The sequence below is a fragment of the Staurois parvus genome, unplaced genomic scaffold (genome assembly GCF_062004578.1).
Source record: "Staurois parvus isolate SC_StPar_1 unplaced genomic scaffold, SC_StPar_1.0 ptg000157l, whole genome shotgun sequence".
Lineage (NCBI taxonomy): Eukaryota > Metazoa > Chordata > Amphibia > Anura > Ranidae > Staurois > Staurois parvus.
The window spans coordinates 8,166,260-8,186,143 of record NW_028317953.1 but is presented as its reverse complement, the minus strand read 5'-3'; the positions used below and the strand labels follow the sequence as shown (position 1 = coordinate 8,186,143).

Here is a 19,884-nt window from a genome sequence, read left to right as displayed (position 1 = left end):
AGTGCTGCCACCTTGTGAATATTAGACAAAATGCTGTACAATTAATGTGGAAAGAGACACATTATATGAATCAGATCATAACAGATTGCTCACGAGACAGAGCAGGGTTGCCAGACAGTACATTTATGGACAGTTTGTAAAAATCAGTGATTTTTACAACTATCTGTAAATATCAGGGGCTGATAATTTGTCATCCTGTGCGACTTTAGTGTGCCAAAAGGAAATAGACAGTAGTCAGCAGTATCAACATAAAATAAAATCATTGGTAAAATACTTTTAGGAATATAATGGGTGAAGAGAGATCAGGATTCCATTCTGTTTTTCATAGTGGAGTAGTTAATAGGTTTAAAGAGGAAGTGAAAAGAAAGGTAATAGAAAGAAAAGAGGTTTAGCAGATAAGGCCCTAAAGGAGGAGAGAGTTAGACAAAGAATAGGCCTAGAACAAAAGTAAGGTTGGAGAAGGAGAGAGGGGGCATATGGAAGCAGAAGAGGGGTTAAGAAGAGGGGTAGGTCAGCAAGTGGGGGTGGGGAGGGGTAAGGTACTCTAGGGACTACCGTATTTAGCAAAGTATTCCGATCTGTTCTACATGTCCAGTAGGCATTTGGTAGTCTGGATTGATAGAAGGTGATCAATGGTTGTCAGATTTTAAGAAATTGTCATGGATGTCGTTCAGGTTGGCAGTTAGTTTCTCATTGATAGATGTGCCCTAAATGTGGCCCTCGACCTCAGTGAAGTTAAGTGTGGGGGATTTCCACAGCTTTTGTTTTGTTGCCATAATGATGTATGCAGCTTTTTCATAGGTTTCACAGAATGTCTTCTGCAGGTCCGTGTCTTCTGGTCTGTGCAACTAGTGTTCTAGATAATGGTCCTTAGAGAAAATCTGTACCTTTCCCATTTAAGGCAAAGCAATGGGTATGCTTTAATTCCAGCCCAACCAGCATCATAAGCTCGCCTTTCATGAACCTCTGCTTCTCTGTTATTCTTTTGGGAGAGAAGAAAATTACTGGTACTTCTGAGTATGGAGCAGCATGTGACTCACAGTCTGTCCTGTCAAGTGACAGCACTGGTGTTTGGTCATTGGTCCAACATTGACACATGGGGGTATACCACACTTCTTTACCTTGCTGAGTTGCAGTGGAGTAAAAGGACTGTAACAATGTGCAGCTCTTGCAGCCAGTTTCTGAGTGAGGATTATATCCCTTGCAGGGCTTTTACTGACATCTGGGGCTCCATTAGAAAGATTTACTCTCACTTCTTATACAGCTGTCAATGGTTTCACCAGACAGGAAAAATATTAAATCTAAAAGGACATTGACAGAGACAAAAAAAATCTAACAGGAGTATTAGCCTTGCCTACTCCACTGAAGAAAAGCATTTTGTCTGAGCTGCCTTTGGAAGGTTCCCTTAAAATGTTGTCAGCTGGACTAGAAGTGGGGATACATCTAACGGAACCCCAGGTAGCAGTAAAAAAAAACCTAACATGGGTTCTAAGCATTTTCTACTTACCCAATAGTTAAAATAAAAAGTTTTGTCTGGACATACACTTTAAAGTGAACCTGTTGTTTTAGCATTAATAGATGTTGACCAATCCTATTGTTTTTCCAAAAAAGGGATCAGCATCAGTGTGTTAACCTACCTCCCACCCCTCCTTCCACAGGGATAAGGAAGCAACACATCCATCGAAATACAATTTATTAGAAACATCTTGCATCAGTGCAATCTAGGGCTGTCATGTTTTGGACCATGCAGGGTCCTTAGCTTTACCTGAATGAACATTTGCCAAGTACTATTATGTATGTTTGCACCATGATCTTTCATCAGGAAGATAGTTTGTCAGCCAGATCTTGACTAATGTGTTGCCAAAATTGTTTCAGTCTGTAGGTAGCTCTGTATGCCCTCCATCTGTTAAACAAGAGTGCTTCCATGGCCAGTAAGGGTGCTCTGAAAAAAGTGGGGAAGGCAGATGGCAAAGTTAAAAGCCTTTAATATTAAGCCAAAACTACTTTCACCATTTTCAAGGAGGCATACACAGGATGGATTCCTGAGTAACCAAAATAATATTAGATACTTAATGGTTTCTGCTTTTGGACAGGAATGGGAGAAATGACTGGAAGGTTCTCTTCAGTTTTTACAATATAAACCAATCACAGACATCCAAGCTATTATCTCACATCTCATTCTTGTTAATTCAGCACATTTCATAAGCCTGATTTTCTTAATTGCTGTATTCTAAAAGAGTAAAAAATACTTTTGAACATTTTTTTTTTCTTTTAGTCCAATCACCTCACCTGAGTTCTGCAGAGATTCGGCAAGATCGCTCGTTGCTTATTATAATGATGGAGCATTGCCATGCCAATGCGACCTAGAGGGAGCCACAAGCCCAAACTGCAATCCTATGGGCGGACAGTGCACCTGCAGACCCAATGTTATTGGGAGAACATGTAGTCAGTGTGCTACTGGCTACTATGGATTTCCCCACTGTAGACGTAAGTTTAAGCACAATATCTGCTTTTAGTTACTTTTAGTTGAACTTTTAGTTACTTTTTTTATATATAATCATTCAGGCTTATGCTGCTTAGGTTCATAGTTGCAAGGCTTTAAAGAAGAATTCCAGGTGTGTCATTTTTAACATAGTTACTTTGGCCCAGGTTGGACCACTGTAACTATGCATTTACCATATCAGTAAGATCCCTCTAGAAGCTGGAAATCACTGTAGCAGACATTGCTATTACAGTGATGTCCATTAGCTTCTGGTTCCCATGTCAATTGGCTGCCCTGCTGCATTCTGAACAGACAAGGTTGGCTGCCTGGAACAGGCGCCATTCAGGAATTGCTTTGTATTTTCTCAATAAACACAAAATCTTCTCTGATTGGACAAGGTGGAGAGATGGGAGGGCGATGTCACGCTCTCCACCTTATCTAATCAGAGAATGCTGAAGTAGCGGTGTCTACTACAGTGATTTTCAATTTCTAGAGGGATCCCACAGGTATGGTATATGCATGCTACATTGTCCAAAGCTGAGATAATGCATATCCATACTTTCAATTCTTCTTTGTATCTTTAGCTTGTAGATATTTATTTAGGAATATGCTCGTATGTTTAACTTTATATGCTTTGTAATGCGTCAGGTTTTAGTCAATTTGCAAATGCAATAGCAGAAATAATTTTCACCTTCATGTCAATGTGTATTTGCTTGGAAGGAAATTTTTGTCATATCTATACAAGTGGACAGAAAAATGATCTTGTTTGCAGACTTCAGCAGCCATTTTCTGAGACCTGCATATTCATGGGTTATAGCACTGTTCCTGAAAGACCACGCTCTGAAGAAAAGAACAGAAATGTGTAGCTTCACTTCACTTCGCCCAGTGGCGAAGCCGTTGCCTGTAGTGTGAGGGGAACAAGAGGAGCACTTGTAATTTTCAATGCGGATCCCACTGGTTTAATTCTCCTTTATTACATTTCTTATTTGAACACTGAAGTTTTTTATCAATATGGCCAAATGTGTACTCACACGAAGAAGAGTTTAAAGGTATCCAATTGTTTTAATTTAGAATGGATAGGAGGTATGTAGGGTATGTAGAGTTTCTACCATACTATTTTAAAACCAAACACTTATGGGTTACATAGGTTCAGTGGCTAATGCAGGCCATAGGTGGGTCGAAAATCGGCCGATTTTTCTTTTAAAAAAACGAACAATCGGTCGTTCAAGTGGCCGACGTTACCACCAAAAAAAAAATGGTAAAAAAAATCGGCCGATTTTCATCCCATCTACAGCCGGCAAAAAGTGTCCCTGCAGAGAGCTCTGCTATTTCTGACAGTTCTCTGACAGTTCCTTGACATTTACAGCGGTTGCAACATTGTATCTATTTGTTTCCATTTAGGATACAGATGTTTTTATTCGGAAACAAATAGATACAATGTTGCAACCACTGTAAATGTCAAGGAACTGTCGGAGAACTGTCAAAGAAATAGCGGAGCTCTCTGCAGAGACACTTTTTGCTAGACTGGAATTCCTCTTATTTTCATCCTACTTCTTCTTCTTCTTCTTTTTCATCCTCATCCTCTTCTTCTTCTTCATCCTCATCCTCTTCTTCTTCTTCATCCTCATCCTCTTCTTCTTCTTCTTCATCCTCATCCTCTTCTTCATCCTCATCCTCTTCTTCTTCTTCTTCTTCCTCATCCTCTTCTTCTTCTTCTTCTTCATCCTCGTCCTCTTCTTCTTCTTCTTCCTCATCCTCTTCTTCTTCTTCTTCATCCTCATCCTCTTCTTCTTCTTCTTCTTCTTCTTCATCCTCTTCTTCTTCTTCCTCATCCTCATCCTCTTCTTCTTCTTCATCCTCATCCTCTTCTTCTTCTCCTTCTTCTTCATCCTCATCCTCTTCTTCTTCTTCTTCATCCTCTTCTTCTTCTTCTTCATCCTCTTCTTCTTCCTCTTCTTCTTCTTCTTCTTCATCCTCTTCTTCATCCTCTTCCTCTTCTTTTTGTCTTCCTCTTGCAGATTTTTTATCGGTAAAAAATCGGCCGATTTGCACACTAATTGCCGCAAAAATTGGCCGATCGGCAAAATCGACCGCTTTTTTTCCAACTTTACCAAAAAAAAAATGGCCAAAATACCGAAAAACGGCCGAACAAAGAGCCCACTAACGATCCGAAAATCGGCCGATTTTATTTTCGGCCGAAAAATCGGCCGATTTTTGACCCATCTATGGCCTGCATAATTAAGGTAGTAGTTAGATTCACTATGCTTTTTACCAGCATGTAATTAGCAACACAGCATGTATATTTCATATGTGTTCGGTTTTAAAGGGTTGAACTGCCTAGATTAAGGCCCGTTTCATATGGGCGTTCAGTTGAGATCCATCTGTCAGTTTTTCAGACAGATCCAGACTGAACCACAATGTATGTCTATGTGTGGGTAGATGTAAACAGAAGATCATCTGTTTACATCCGCCTACATCCATGCCAATTCAGGTCTGTTTTTTAAATGGAACAGCCAAGTTCCAGGTCTGTTGGAATGGAACACATGTAAACAAATGCCATCTGTTTGCATGCATTCCATTTATGTGCTGTTAGGATCAGTTCAGTCACGTTTTTTCAAAGAAAAAATGGATCAGTTTTCATCAGTTTTTTACATCCACTACCAGTGCAAAAACGGATGCAAAAATGAACTGTTTGTCCATTTTACATATGTTTTTCATCCGTCCCGTTTTTTCTAATGGAATAAAAATAGGGCTTTGATCCATTCAAAAAAACAGATGTTGGCAGATGTAAACAGATGTAAACGGATGATCACCAGGACAAACGGAGCGCACGTCTGAAAGGGGCCATACTTAATAAACTTTAGGCAAGAAACATTTTTTGTATATAAATGATGGACTGCGCCATTGGACGTGTATATATGCAGAAGAGGGGAGAAAAAAGAGCAGCTGTTCTGTCTCTCCAATCTAAGCATTGATAGTGTGATCTCTGTAACTTACAGTTGTGATGAGATAGCGATAACTTCAACCTCAGTTGGATACCACAGTCAGTGACTCAATCGATAAGACACCTTGTAGATCTTGTGAAGTTTATTCCATAAACTGAGAGAATCTTACAACAATGAACATTCCATAGGTCAAAAGATCATAATGTGTCCTGCTCCGTGACATGAGGCTAGAGCTGCAATGCATTTCTGGGAAAGGGAGAGGGCTATCTATACAGAATTAACTAAACCAAAGGAAAGGGAGGGACAGAAACAAAACACAGAAACACTTAAAGGCATATGACAGTCAATATGCCAGTCATGTGAAACATGACAGCAGCTATCTAATCCTTGGAAACCAAGGTGATATATAAAGGTGAATAATAATTTATTCACCTTTAAAGAAACATTTTTTGGTTATAATTTTGTCTCTGCAAAAACTCAGAAAAAATGATGCAAAAAATGGATGTAGACTGATGTAAACTGAACTAAACTGATATAAACTAATGTAAACTGAAATGAACTGAACTGAAGTGAAAACTGATGTAAGCGAATGTAAAGTGAACTGAACTGAAGATGGATGTGAAAACTGATGTAAACTGAATCCATTTTTTCTTTGAAAAACGTGACTGAATGAATAACATCCATTTGAAAGGGGTGGTATTCACTCATTGACTTATTGCCTTTTGTGCTGTAAGCTACTAGAGTCTTCAAAACATTGTGTTGGATGAAGCTATATGTGACACACTCCAGGCAGAAGGTGAGATTAGAAAATCCACACATGGTTGGTACTTAGGGTATACATTGGTCCTGAGATGGAGATGTGGTAGCTCATGTGGTTCTTTTTTTAGTCATTTTTGCAACACTTCCTTTCCCTGGATGGCTCTGCTTTCTCCTCCAGTTTATCTATGGAGAAACCCAAGACTGCCACCCACGCTGAACTTCAAACATATCTGCCTTTGTCCATCACATTACAAGGGGAATGGAGAAATTGTTAGTTTACAAAATAAAGATAAGATATTGTTTTTGCTTTCAAAGATCAGCTCGCAGAAAGTGACAAGGGCTTTAAATTTCTGGCAAGGTCAACAGGTATTTTCTGTATTTACTGAAAATGTTCTTAGCCTAAAAAAAGAAAAAAATTGCAGCCACTACTTGTACACTGCCTTCAGCAGGCCATAGATGGTTGTAGGAAAGAAGATCGCTCAATTCCCCCATCCACACAATCAGTTTTGATGGGGGAATCTCTTCCATGGAGCTATTGTGTTCTCCCAGTGGGGGGGGGGGGGACACACAGTGATTATTGCTAGCAGCTTTAGCCACTGACAAAAATCACATTCTAGAAATCTGACATGCTGGTTCTACCCAAGTCGATCAATGGATCGACTTATGTACAATTAACCTGCCCATACATGGTTCGAATCTCGTCAACTCCTTGCTGAACTGGCCGAGATTCTAACCAACTTTGGCGGTTTAAGTTTAGTAATCCTTTACAACATCAGTATTTTGTTTGGACAGCAATCAGCAGAAACAATAAACGTAAGAAGCAATTGCCTGGACTCTTTATGTAGCCAGCGCAGTGCACAGCAACACATAGCTTCCCAACCAAGATGTGTGAGTCATTTGGCCCAATACATGCTGTTAAAAATCCTTCTTTGCAGGATGCTTGCCAGGGGTCAGAACTGTCTGCAAAGCCATTGAAAGCAGCTGCAGCATGAACAAGACTAGATAACTGGAACACTGAATTAACATGTATTCCTAGTTGACCATCTTTGGTTTCCATGTCCCAGGCTGCTATTATGTAATGGTACACACATATATATATATATTAGTGATTGATTTTATCATCCTCTTTTTGTATGTCACTCAATTTGGTTTTGAACTTCATGCTGGCATATGTTGGCTTGCATTGATCTTGGCTAAAAATTACTGAATTAATATGAGTTTCAGATATGACCTGGGTTGTCACAAATGTTACTCAGCAGAGATTAGTGGTTATCATTGGCATTGCCAAATACAGTGCCTTGAAAAAGTATTCATACCCCTTGAAATTTTTCACATTTTGTCATGTTACAACCAAAAACATAAATGTATTTTATTGGGATTTTATGTGATAGACCAACACAAAGTGGCACAATATTGTGAAGTGGAAGGAAAATGATAAATGGTTTTCAAAATGTTTTTACAAATAAACATCTGAAAAGTATGGCGTGCATTTGTATTCAGCCCCCTAAGTCAATACTTTGTAGAACCACCTTTCGCTGCAATTACAGCTACAAGTCTTTTTGGGTATGTCTCTACTAGCTTTGCACATCTGGAGAGTGACATTTTTGCCCATTCTTCTTTGCAAAATAGCTCAAGCTCTGTCAGATTAGATGGAGAGCGTCTGTGAACAGCAATTTTCAAGTCTTCCCACAGATTCTCAATTGGATTTAGGTCTGGACTTTGAATAGGCCATTCTGACACATGAATATGCTTTGATCTAAACCATTCCATTGTAGCTCTGGCAGTATGTTTAGGGTCGTTTTCCTGCTTTAAGGTGAACCTCCACCCCAGTTTCAAGTCTTTTTCAGACTCTTAACAGGTTCTCTTCTAAGATTGCCCTTTGGCTCCATCCATCTTCACATCAACTCTGACCAGCTTCCCTGTCCCTGCTGAAGAAAAGCATCCTCACTACATGATGCTGCCACCACCATGTTTCACAGTGGGGATGGTGTGTTTAGGGTGATGGGCAGTGTTCGTTTTCTATTACACATAGCATTTTTCTTTTAGGCTAAAACGTTAAATTTTGGTCTCATCTGACCAGAGCACCTTCTTCCACCTATTAGTTGTGCCCCCCACATGGCTTCTTGCAAACTGCAAACGGGACTTCTTATGTCTTCAACAATGGCTTTCTTCTTGCTACTCTTCCATAAAGGCCAGATTTGTGGAGTGTACGACTAATAGTTGTCCTGTGGACAGATTCTCCCACCTGAGCTGTGGATCTCTGCAGCTCCTCCAGAGTTATCATGGGCCTCTTGGCTGCTTCTCTGATTAATGCTCTCCTTGCCCGGCTTGTCAGTTTAGGTGAACAGCCATGTCTTGGTAGGTTTGCAGTTGTGCCATACTCTTTCCATTTTCGGATGATGGATTGAACAGTGCTCCGTGAGATGTTCAAAGCGTGGGATTTTTTTTATAACCTAACCCTTCTTTAAACTTTTCCACAACTTTATCCTTAACCTGTCTGGGATGTTCCTTGGCCTTCATGATGCTGTTTGTTCACTAATGTTCTCTAACAAACCTCTGAGGGCGTCACAGAACAGCTGTATTGATACTGAGATTATACTACACACAGGTGGACTCTATTTACTAATTGTCTGACTCTGAAGGCAATTGGTTCCACTAGATTTTAGTTAGGGGGATCAAAGTAAAGGGGGCTGAATACAAATGCACGCCACACTTTTCAAATATTTATTTGTAAAAAATGTTGAAAACAATTTATCATTTTCCTTCCACTTCACAATTATGTGCCACTTTGTGTTGGTCTATCACATAAAATCCCAATAAAATACAGTTACGTTTTTGGTTGTAACATGACAAAATGTGGAAAATGTCAAGGGGTATGAATACTTTTTCAATACACTGTAAATGATTGTTGCAAATCATGTGGATAGCATTACAGGAATTAATTAGCAAAAGTGACAGGAAATCATATTTTTGTAAATTTTCAACTGTCTGGTTTTATTGTCCTTTTTGCGTCTGTGTGAAGCTGTCTGAGTAACAAGTGTCCTCATTGGAAGATTTCCCCTCTATTCCTGTTCTAGTGGAAGCTTATTTCACAAAAGATTTTATTATGTTTTGTAAGGTTTTTGTACAAAATACACAAATCTGTTTGCACATGAAGATGCAATACTGGGAGTGAGGTAAGGCATAAATGAGCCAGGTGCACAATAACAAATATGTCCGAACAGAGCTGGCCTCATCATAGCACATAAGATTTCCCAGTAGAGGAGCACATTGTCCAGCAAAACTTTGCCCTGTGCAAGAACGGAAGGAAGGGGGGGGGGGGAGATGCCAAAAAAGAACACAAGACATCAGAAGAGGAAAGGGGGTAGAGTAAGGAATATTCCACACTGGCTTGTGGTTGGGAGGGAGGAGGGAGAGATAAAAGAGAAAAGAAATTGCCTGGGGAAGTAGAAGGGGAAGAGGGAAGAAGAGAGGTTTCTCACATAATCCAGTCTGCTGTATAACCCAATCAGACTGCATGAGCAGTCATATAGACAGCAAAGAGCAGTGCGGGCCCAATTGATCATTAAAGGCAATCCATGGGTCACAAATCTTCAAAAATGTAATGTTTCTCATGGCCTTGGCCTTCATGATGCTGATGATGTTTCTCATAGACCATGGTCCCCTTGAGCCACTGTTTGACCCCAGCAAAGTGGAGAAAAGGCTGGCGCCAGGCTCTATCCAGTCTGATGGCAATTTAAAGATGTGGATTTACCTGCATCTTCAATTCTGGTGACATTGATGGTTGGGACAATTAGAGAGAATTAATCTCCCAACAGAAACACAAACACCAATAAAAATCTGATAGTTGTTCTACCCTCTCACCACTCTATCCAGATGAAAGAAAAATTGCTGTTTGTTATATTTTAATTTTTTATCATGCACACATGCTCAACAACAGTTTCAAAGATCCATTGTAACATCCATACCCCATTCCTTTTTTTAACATTTGCCTAGACTTCAATATACTGTACTTTGTGCATGGAGAGTAAAGCAGATTTCTTTGTTTATTCAGCATGTAACTGTGGTCGTCGTCTTTGTGATGAAGTAACTGGCAGATGCATCTGTCCTCCTCATACAGTCAGACCTTTATGTGAACTGTGTGAACAAAAGTCATTCAATTACCACCCTCTTTTGGGATGTGAAGGGTGCAACTGTTTACCCATAGGCATAATACAGTCATCCAACCCAGAGTGCGATGGGATAAGTGGACAGTGCAGGTAAGTCACATATTTTATATACTGCAGTGTGCTGCTTTCATGAGTATGGTATTTAAAGCCAACTAGATAGATTTATATTTACCTCACATGTGTGGTGCAATTGATATTTACATACACATGCTCAACCTACGCTGCTCTTTTTTTATTAGGTGTGTGTGGGGGGTGGCAGGGGCGCTTTGCATTTTTAAAAATGATTTAAGTTAATTATTTTTGTAATTATTTGTATTTATTTGTATTTTTTTTTATTGCTATCACAAGTTGGCAACAAGCTCCCTATGTGATAGCATGGGAAGGTGACAGGTACTTTTTCTGAAGACATTGGGGTCTGTTAGAACCCAAATGTCTCTTCTCTCCTGCCTTCAAATAGAGCTATTCCAGTACATATTGTGCTGGAATAGCTGCATCCTGGGTACACTAGCCAAGGAATGACAGCTGTGACCCTGGAAGTGACGTAATACACATCGCTTCCAAGGTCATTAGTCACAAGAGGGATTGGGGGAAAATCCATTTCCTGAGTTCCTCCTGCTTTCACCGGGGAAGCAGTTTCCAGTGGTCCCGGGCTGCCTGGTGGAACAGTAGAACCACTGGCAGGCGAGTCGGGGTGCCCCTTTGAAAGCCCCATAAAAGTTCTAGAGCTGCCCGATTGCTTTTATTAGAAATCCCTTTGCCGGCTCTTAAAGCCACCATCATGCTCACAGCTGCAGCAGCAGCCATTTATAAATGTACTTTAGTAGACAAGTGGTTATTCAATTTAACAACAGTTGCAGAACTTTCCCTCATCTGTCACAGAACCTCCCCTAATCAGTCACAGAACCTCCCATAATCAGTCACAGAACCTCTCCCTGTCAGTTCTGGAATTTCTCTTTATCAGTCAGAACCTCTCTTCATCAGTCACAGAACTTCCCCTCATCTGTCACAGAAAACAGAACCTCCATCTATCAGTCACAGAACCTCCATCCATCAGTTATAGAACCTCCCCCTTCAAAGAACCTCCCTTCACCAGTCATATAATCTTCCCTCCTCAGTCAAAGCTTCAGTCTCAGCCAGTAGGTAGACACAGCAGACTGCATAACAGTGGACGTTGGCGACCAGGGCTCTAAGTAGTGCCTCCTGATGCACATATATTGAGGAGGCACATATAAGAGTAGACTTTATGCAGAGAAATGTTTGTGTGCATAAATAGTGGAAGGAAACTGTCTTGGGTGGACATATTACAGGACTGCAGTCTAATTGTCCATTTCCCCCATAGTATTATTGTAAGTGAACATTGTAAATCTAACTACTATCAATAATAATCTGTGAACAAGCCCCACGTAGCCCTCATTCACATCTCAATGTTTTGCAGAGCAATTCCCAAAGCGTGACAACGGTCAAGATAAGGAATCCAGATATTCTCAATTCACACTTGAGTGTTGTGTCGCTTGTTGCCTTTCACATGAAGCTTGAAAAAGAATATGAGCTTTTTTTGGCAGAATCACACATTTTTGGTCCTATAGATGGTAACGGGAACATCTGAAAAACACTTGAAAAATGCATGTTTACATGCATTTTCAGGTGCTCCTAAGTAAAAGTATGGGACCAAATGCATGCAATTCTGCTGTTGTATGAGTCTAGCGTAAAACTGTGCATACAAATGAGCCAAAAAAGTCTCTAAATCGCCTGACTATACTCACACTCATATGTGAATGGAGGCTAAAACCCCTACTGCACCATTGTAACTGTGAAACCCCCTTCATAGCAATACCATTAATAGGCAAAACAATTAAAACAAACAAACAAAAAAACAAAACAGAAGAGCAATGCACAACCTTTCAGAGATGGAATAGAAACAGCACACCTGATTTCACTTGTTTGGGTAATACTCTGTCTCTCTGCTATAATCAGACTCCACAAAAAGACCTGCTTGGACTGGATTGTACATTCCCACACACCACTACCCTAACACCATCCACTCAGTAACCATCTGATCAATCAGGATAATAAAGAAAACCAGGAAACTGAACTGTAGAAAATTATAGCCACATCTGTTTTATTTAGGTTTAAAACAGAATATGATAACCTTTAAATGTATTATACCAGAACTTTAAACACACAGACCAATACCAATGTTAAAACTTTAATCAGAACTTGAGCATCAAGTAACTGTATCTTTCAACAGTAGTCTTTCAGGACTTGAGCATCAAGTAACCCTTCCAACCACTCGGTGCCACAAATATGGACAATACTCCAATAAAGTTTAAGTCAGTTAACTTTAAAGACAATGCAGGAATGAAAGGGTGGGGGCTGAAGGGGGTGATAAGTGTTACTTTGTTAGCCCATGTCCACAACATACCCCTTTCTGTGCTCATTGTCTAGAGAAAGCTCAACAGTAGGCATACATGATGATGCACTACCAGCGTCAAGCCATTCAGAAGGCCTGACTGGCAGATCTGTCTCTCTGTAGGCTGTATGACTGAGTGTTAGTAATACAGGATCGTGTGATACCCATGACTGGCCACTAGCAGTTTATAGGAATAATTTAAAATGTAATAGGGCTCATTTCTACACAAATGCAATACTTAAAAAGATAAGTTCACCTTTTAGTAAAAAATAGTAAATGCACATTTGTTTGCAGGTAAAATAATGTGCATTTATTATGTTTATCTGCAGGAGCCTGTAAAGCATTGCACCAGCGATCAGTAGATCTCTGGTGCCATGCAGCTCTCCTGCAGATCTGTCAGTATAGCTGCTTGCCCATAGCATTTATACTGACAAGAATGAATGAATGAACTATCATGGCACTCCACAGCACCATGGTAGTTCATTGAGTACTGCAAGCCTGCAGCCGCTAAGGCTGTCGGGACTTGTAGTCTCTCATTCACAGAGGACTGGGACCCCCCACTGAGGCCTTTTTTTAAAATTTGACAGCTAGTGGGGGATCATCTCTCCCCCCGCTAGCTGTCAAATAAAAAACCCCGCCTCTGCCAAAGCGGAGGGTGGGGGTGGTCTGATCGTTATATGTTATACCCTGAGTATGGGTGTAACCTGTCACATGTTACGAAAGGTGAGCTTATCCTGTAATTAGTTAATTAGTCGAAACTGTCATTAATTCACTCTCTGTATTTGTTGGACAGATGTAAACTGAGAATAACGGGCAGGCAGTGTGATCGTTGTGCTCCAGGTTTTTTCCGCTTTCCTGACTGTGTTCCGTGTAACTGCAATCCAGATGGCACACAGCCTCAGATCTGTGATCACCACACTGGTGTCTGCTTGTGCAAGGTACTGTATCTGACCACACAATCTGATTCTTTATTATCTTCATCTTCACAGTAAATTGTCAGGACAGAAGCAAAAGTGTGACCCTCACAGTCTCAAGATTTAGTATTTTAGTCCCATGCATACATATACATACAGACCTGCCAAAGAGACTTATATAAACTTATGTGTTGTGTGTCATAGCTGGCAGATTCCAATGTAACCTTATTAAACACTTTCTCTGTGTAAGTGTTCCTATCTGTAAACTAATCTGCCACCACACTGTTTCCAGATAAGCAGAATGGATATGCATAGAGAACGATAAAGCAAAACTTTTGATGCATTTATTAACATTTAGCAAGATGGTTACTCTGCTCTTTCTTGGTCAAATTGTATTTGTCTCAATAAAAGATTCTTACTTAATGCAAAAGTCATACATATCCAAGAACACCAGTGTACAAAGAAACATTTTTAAGGCTTCAGTAAAGCCGTCAGAAATTAAAACATGAATATGGGTAAAAGCAGGGTTTGGTATCAATAACACGTTTTCCTGGAAGGACTGCAATTTGTTGGACATTTGATCTATAACTTGGGATGTCTGTGCCACAAGGGTTCATCAGTCACATTTTGTAAGTGTTAAAACCAACAACTTGTCCTGCTAGTAGACTGAATTATTTTAATGAATTTTTCATGTACACTAATCTTTCACTCCCAAAAAGATATTAATTGCAAACACATCCCCAGATGTAAGAACTTCTTTATGTAGTTAAATTTAGAGAAACAGCATACCATACATTACCTTGATGTGTTCTGTTGATTATTCATAAGCATGGTTTTAACCAAATAAAGAAGCTTGTATATCTGGATATCCATGTATCATTTAGAATACTTTTGATAAAGAAGGAAAATTATAGAAACTTGCACCGACTCCTGAGTGAAAGCAAGCCACTAAAACTAGCAGTAGCTAGGGTGAGTGCATTAGGAGTGACCACACTAATAATGCTGGCTTCCGTTGCAATCATATTAATTACCCCTCAAAAGTTTTACAAATTAATTTTTTTATATTTTTTTTATTTATTGGTATGCAAACAGGAATAATAGAATTACATAATACATCCTGACAACCTGTAGGAAAAATACAAAGGAATAGTTTACAAATTGTGGGATCGGTTAGACATAATGCATCATAGATGACAAGATGAACCATTTTCCCTTTTTTATCATGATTTTTTCAACAGTACCAAGCTCTGATGAAGGGGGGGCCCTTTGAACCTCTGAAATGTATTGGCTTTTTTATATAGGAATCCAAATAAAATTAGATCTGGACTTTATACATTCTGCTTTTGTCACTTTACTCAATATACACCCAGTCACTAACATCAAATCTACCTACTATTTAGTTATAAAATGAATGCTTTGACTGCCATAGACGTTGAATTTCACTTGACCAAGTGCATAATAATAATTTTCTGCATCTTTTCCAACATGCAGGAAAATATTGGAGGTACAAGATGTGATGCTTGCCAGAGTGGAACATTTTATTTTGATCCTTCAAACTCCAAAGGATGTACCAAATGTTTTTGTTTTGGAGCAACAGAAGTTTGCCATTCTTCCAGCAAGCACAGGAAAAAGGTAAAACATAACAGTTGAAAACCCAACTAGCAGCTATGGAATACTACCAACAGAATAGGGGAAAATGTGACCCAATCAATGTTCTGCTGCTGCTTCTTTGTTGTCCAGTCAGTAGGCCGGGAGCTGTTAAGTAACCAAATTGAAATGCTTAACTGCAGTGGAGAAAATAGAAGCCATTGATCTGACTATGCTCTCTGGCAGGAATATTGTAAATGGACCACAAGTTGTTTTCCTTGAGTTCACCTTTAAACTTTAAGAGCAATATATCGAGCTTGCTATACTGTTTGCCATACCTTTACATTACAATACTTATGTGCATCAGAGTATGCATTTTTAAGCAGAATATTTTGTATGTTGATCAAAGAAAGGTGAAATCTGATTAGAAAAAAATCAGAAAGAAGATTTCATTGTTGCTATTGCTGATTTCGATGGTTTTAGGCGAGATTATATCTTTAAATACAGATTGAGCAAAAATCTTTTTATGTTACATAATTCTAAGCCTGCCTAGGACCACTTCATGAGCTGTTCACAATGCAGAATATAGTCACCTGTCGTCGACTAGATATAGAAATATGTGGAGAAACTAGCCTCACCAATATACTGGCTACAGTATGGTCTGGAACAAGAATCACCATCATCAGGATGCTCCACAATTGTTTTAAGAATACAACCAGATTGGATACTATTTGCTAAAAATGTTCATGGCCATTAGTAATTCTGAGCAAAGAATCAGCATGACAGCCAGAAATTATCTCTAGGTAGAAACTATCATTTTCAGAAGGAGGTTAGCAATAGAAGCCTAAGGATTTCAGTCACGGCAGGTGTATGTGAAAGACTCAAAGCCTAATAACACTGATGGGGCAGCATAAGATTTCTAACACTGCCTACAGTTCTTTTCTACTGTGCCTCATAGACAATCCAATCTTTGTCTAATTTTTCAAGAAATGTAGGTATAGAACATCAGGTGTTTAATGCCTATGGTCACTTTTAGTGCTGATTAATTGATACATTAGTGGATATGTATGGGTTGTCTTTGATTATCTCTCATTTTCCATCATGATTGAATTTGCTTAATTTTATAGAATGTTATACATACAGTATTTGGTTTGATTGGTCATTTGCAAACATAATGTATATCATATTGTTTTATGGTAATGTCATTTTAATCAATGTATCTCTGATAATAAGTTTGTAGACATGAGGTCGTGGAGTTTGGAGGCACCAGATCAGACCACAGTAGCTGTCACCTTCAACCCAGGTAGCAACAGTGTTGTAGCAGATGTGCAAGAATTACCACCATCTGTTCACAGTCTGCACTGGATGGCACCAGAGTCATACTTGGGAGAGAGGGTAAGAGTATTCATTATTCATTTTAGCTTTTTTTTTTTTCTCTTAGTAATTTTAAAAATGACATTTTAAAGCTCAGCTCCAAGCTAATATTTTTGCTAACCACCAAACAATACATACTTTATTTACTTTACTATATTTTTAATTTTTTAAACCAGATTTCAGTGTCACTTTAAATCTCTATTTTGCCCTGAGATGAGCTTCAAAAGTTTATACAGCCTGTTCCATGTTGCCGTTTATATATCACCATAGCCAATGAAATATGAAACTCAGCAATTATTTAGAGTTAACACAGTTTCATTTTTGTAGAATGAATGAAGCTTAGTATAGCCTCTGTTACAGTGCTTAAGAAAACACATATACTGTATCTGCTTCTTTATGAACAGATTTCTTCATATGGAGGCTCTCTGACATATCAGCTGAAGTCCTTTGGCTTGCCAAGTGAAGGCATGGTACTTCTAGACAAGCGTCCGGATGTTTTGTTAACAGTAAGTAGATATTTTATTCTATTTTCTATAGAAAGTATAACAAAAACTTGCAAACAATCACTTTTCTGTATCCTGTACATGCAATTATAAAATAAAATATGATCTTTATATGAATGCCATGTGTAGATGGCTTGTGGATAATGAGACAGAAAATGAAATGTGGAGTGCGGATCAGGTTCTTGTGTTGCTGTTTGCCAGGTGTTTGGATCATAGAGCTCTGCTGTTACTTCACAAGCACTGCCAGAAGTTGTTATGATTGCCAACATTCCCTTCATTCCTACTAAGCAATATTCTGCCATTGTTTCATGGCTGATTAATTCCTTTCAGATGCAACAAACATGTAATAGATTCTACTGCCCATTGTTCTATACAGGTCAGTAGTACTTGGCAGTATAACAAAATGTAATTGTGGCTGTTGTATACTACAGTTAATGAACTATTTGTGTGTTGTTGCTGATTTCAGGCTAAGCTTCTGTGTAATCACAGATGTATGATTATGATATCATATATCACAGACGTATGAGAATTATTGGCCAGCAGGCTGTTGAATCCCACATATTTTTGGGTTCCTGTTACAAGGAATTCTAAATGGTCGATAAACAGCATATTTATTTTTTATTACAAATAAAGATAAAGAAAAGAAAAACAGTACCGGTGATGCCCAGAACAAACTTGTTTTTTTTTGTTTTTTTATTAAATATTTTAATAAACTTTTTTTTCTTTACAGAAGCACAGCCAAATAACATTTACATCCAACATACAACCATTCCCCAAAATGTTTCAATCTCACCTCACCCAATCCCCCTAACAATTTACCATGGTCCAAATAGCTCTTCACTTCTCTTTCCAATTTTCCATTCCTCGATATTCACTTCCATCTCTTATTTTTATATATATATATATATATATATATATATATAGTATATATTTATACACATACTGTATATATGAACTGTGATCTGCAGTTCTCTTCAGCCTGGCTTTTGATTTAAAGCTTCCTGTGCAACTTTTCCAACTCTGGTATGCTCACTAGACTATGAATGGTGTGGTGATGTTGACCCAAAGTCCAATGATCAGGCAGAGGAGTATTGTAAGATGTTGCAAAGGTGAACCAGTGTAGGGGGTGCAGTGTGGCAGAGGTGTGTGACTCAGAAGGATGGCTAAATAGAGTTGCAAAACAGCTTGCATATGTGTGTTTTAGCTGTGTATCTTATGCAGGTGTTTGTCTGGACATCTGCTAGTCCATTGATTTCTATTGTCTAGTCCAGGGGTAGGCAACCTGTGGCTCTCTAGCTGTTGTGGAACTACATTTCCCATGAGACATTGCAAAATTGACAGTTACAGCTATGACTTGCAGAGGCATGATGGAACTTGTAGTCCTGCAACAGCTGGAGAGCCACAGGTTGCCTACCCCTGGTCTAGTCTAATAGCAGATTGTTTTAGTGTTTTACACAATCAACTACTTTTTTTTTGCTTTTTTTGTTATTTAGGGTAGACAAATGACTGTTGTTTATGTGGATCCCAACAATCCTTTACCAGACAGGCAATACTATGGTCGTGTTCAGCTTGTGGAGGTAAGATTGCAAGTATTAGATTAAACTCTCTTCAAAACTAATTATGCTGGTGGTTTATGGATACATTTGTAAATTCCGTCAGAATTACAGAACAGTGATGATCCAGACACTAATTCTCAAATTACTATAGCTTACATCATAAATATGGCTTACTTTGTATTGGTCATTTAAGATAAGATAATGCTTTGTAATTATATACATACAATGGGATTTGTCAAGGTACCAACACCTCTCTGGATTGTTGACAGAGGAATATAAAACTGACAAGAGGGTTGGGTTGGGGAGTAGGATTGTCAAATAAACCTTAAGGTGAAAATACACCCAAAACTGTAGAATAATGTTGCCATGCTTAGTCGCTTTCCAATTTCCTAGAAACCTGGAGAAAAAAACTCTTCTATCCAAGATCTTGACTCTACCCTATTCCCTGTGCATGTACTGTAAATGGGCCTATAGAAATAAGATAGTGTTTGGAATATCCAACCATCTGAAAATAATTATAGGAACAATCTAGGCTTAAACACACACATTCATATCTGCTGCTTGATTTTGCAGTGTACAAACACTCTATGTACAGGCCTTATTTAGATAAACAGGTCTTGTCAGCTAAATCCGCACAGCTGATACAGGGTTTTCTGTCAGATGGGATTGTTTGCAGATGATGCCAAATGCACATATACCTATTATAATTTCTAGGTCCAACCATATCCTAGACTGTGTGATCATCATGTAATGTTCGAATGTACCTTTAGTTATCTGGATATGCTTGTTGTTTATGTTTACTTTCCCAACTCCCTGCTGGATTCTTCATCGAATAATTCAAGTACAGGGAGAATGTGGCCATATAGCTTGAGAGCTCCGATTCATAAGTTTGAGTCCCTTTGGGTGGATCTTATTGTGCCGGTTTTTGGAAATTAAAGTATAACTAAAGATACATTTATTGAGGAGGATTTGATTAACGTGGAGAGGAATTAGAACACTTGTCAGATTTTCATTGTTGTCTGTATCCCTATTAGGGAGATTTTCCCCCTCTCTATTTGTCGTGTCTACTGTTATCACTCAAAGTGACAGTGAAAGAAAATACCAATTTTGGATTGTCCCTAGAACAGTAATTGAGAGGAAATCTTTCAGTGGGGACACTTGTTCTGGTGACCCTGGTGACAAGAA

General features: G+C 38.9%; 1 protein-coding gene across 1 annotated transcript in view; it reads left to right on the top strand.

Annotated features, from left to right (window-relative positions):
• Positions 1–19,884, top strand: part of LAMA3 (laminin subunit alpha 3) — a 247,284-nt gene that overhangs the window by 147,873 nt on the left and 79,527 nt on the right. Inside the window, exons 33-39 of the mRNA XM_089675734.1 lie at positions 2,276–2,487; positions 10,241–10,445; positions 13,559–13,703; positions 15,171–15,311; positions 16,500–16,661; positions 17,045–17,146; positions 18,637–18,720. Coding sequence (XP_089531860.1) covers positions 2,276–2,487; positions 10,241–10,445; positions 13,559–13,703; positions 15,171–15,311; positions 16,500–16,661; positions 17,045–17,146; positions 18,637–18,720 — 1,051 coding nt within the window. The remainder of the gene's footprint in view (positions 1–2,275; positions 2,488–10,240; positions 10,446–13,558; positions 13,704–15,170; positions 15,312–16,499; positions 16,662–17,044; positions 17,147–18,636; positions 18,721–19,884) is intronic.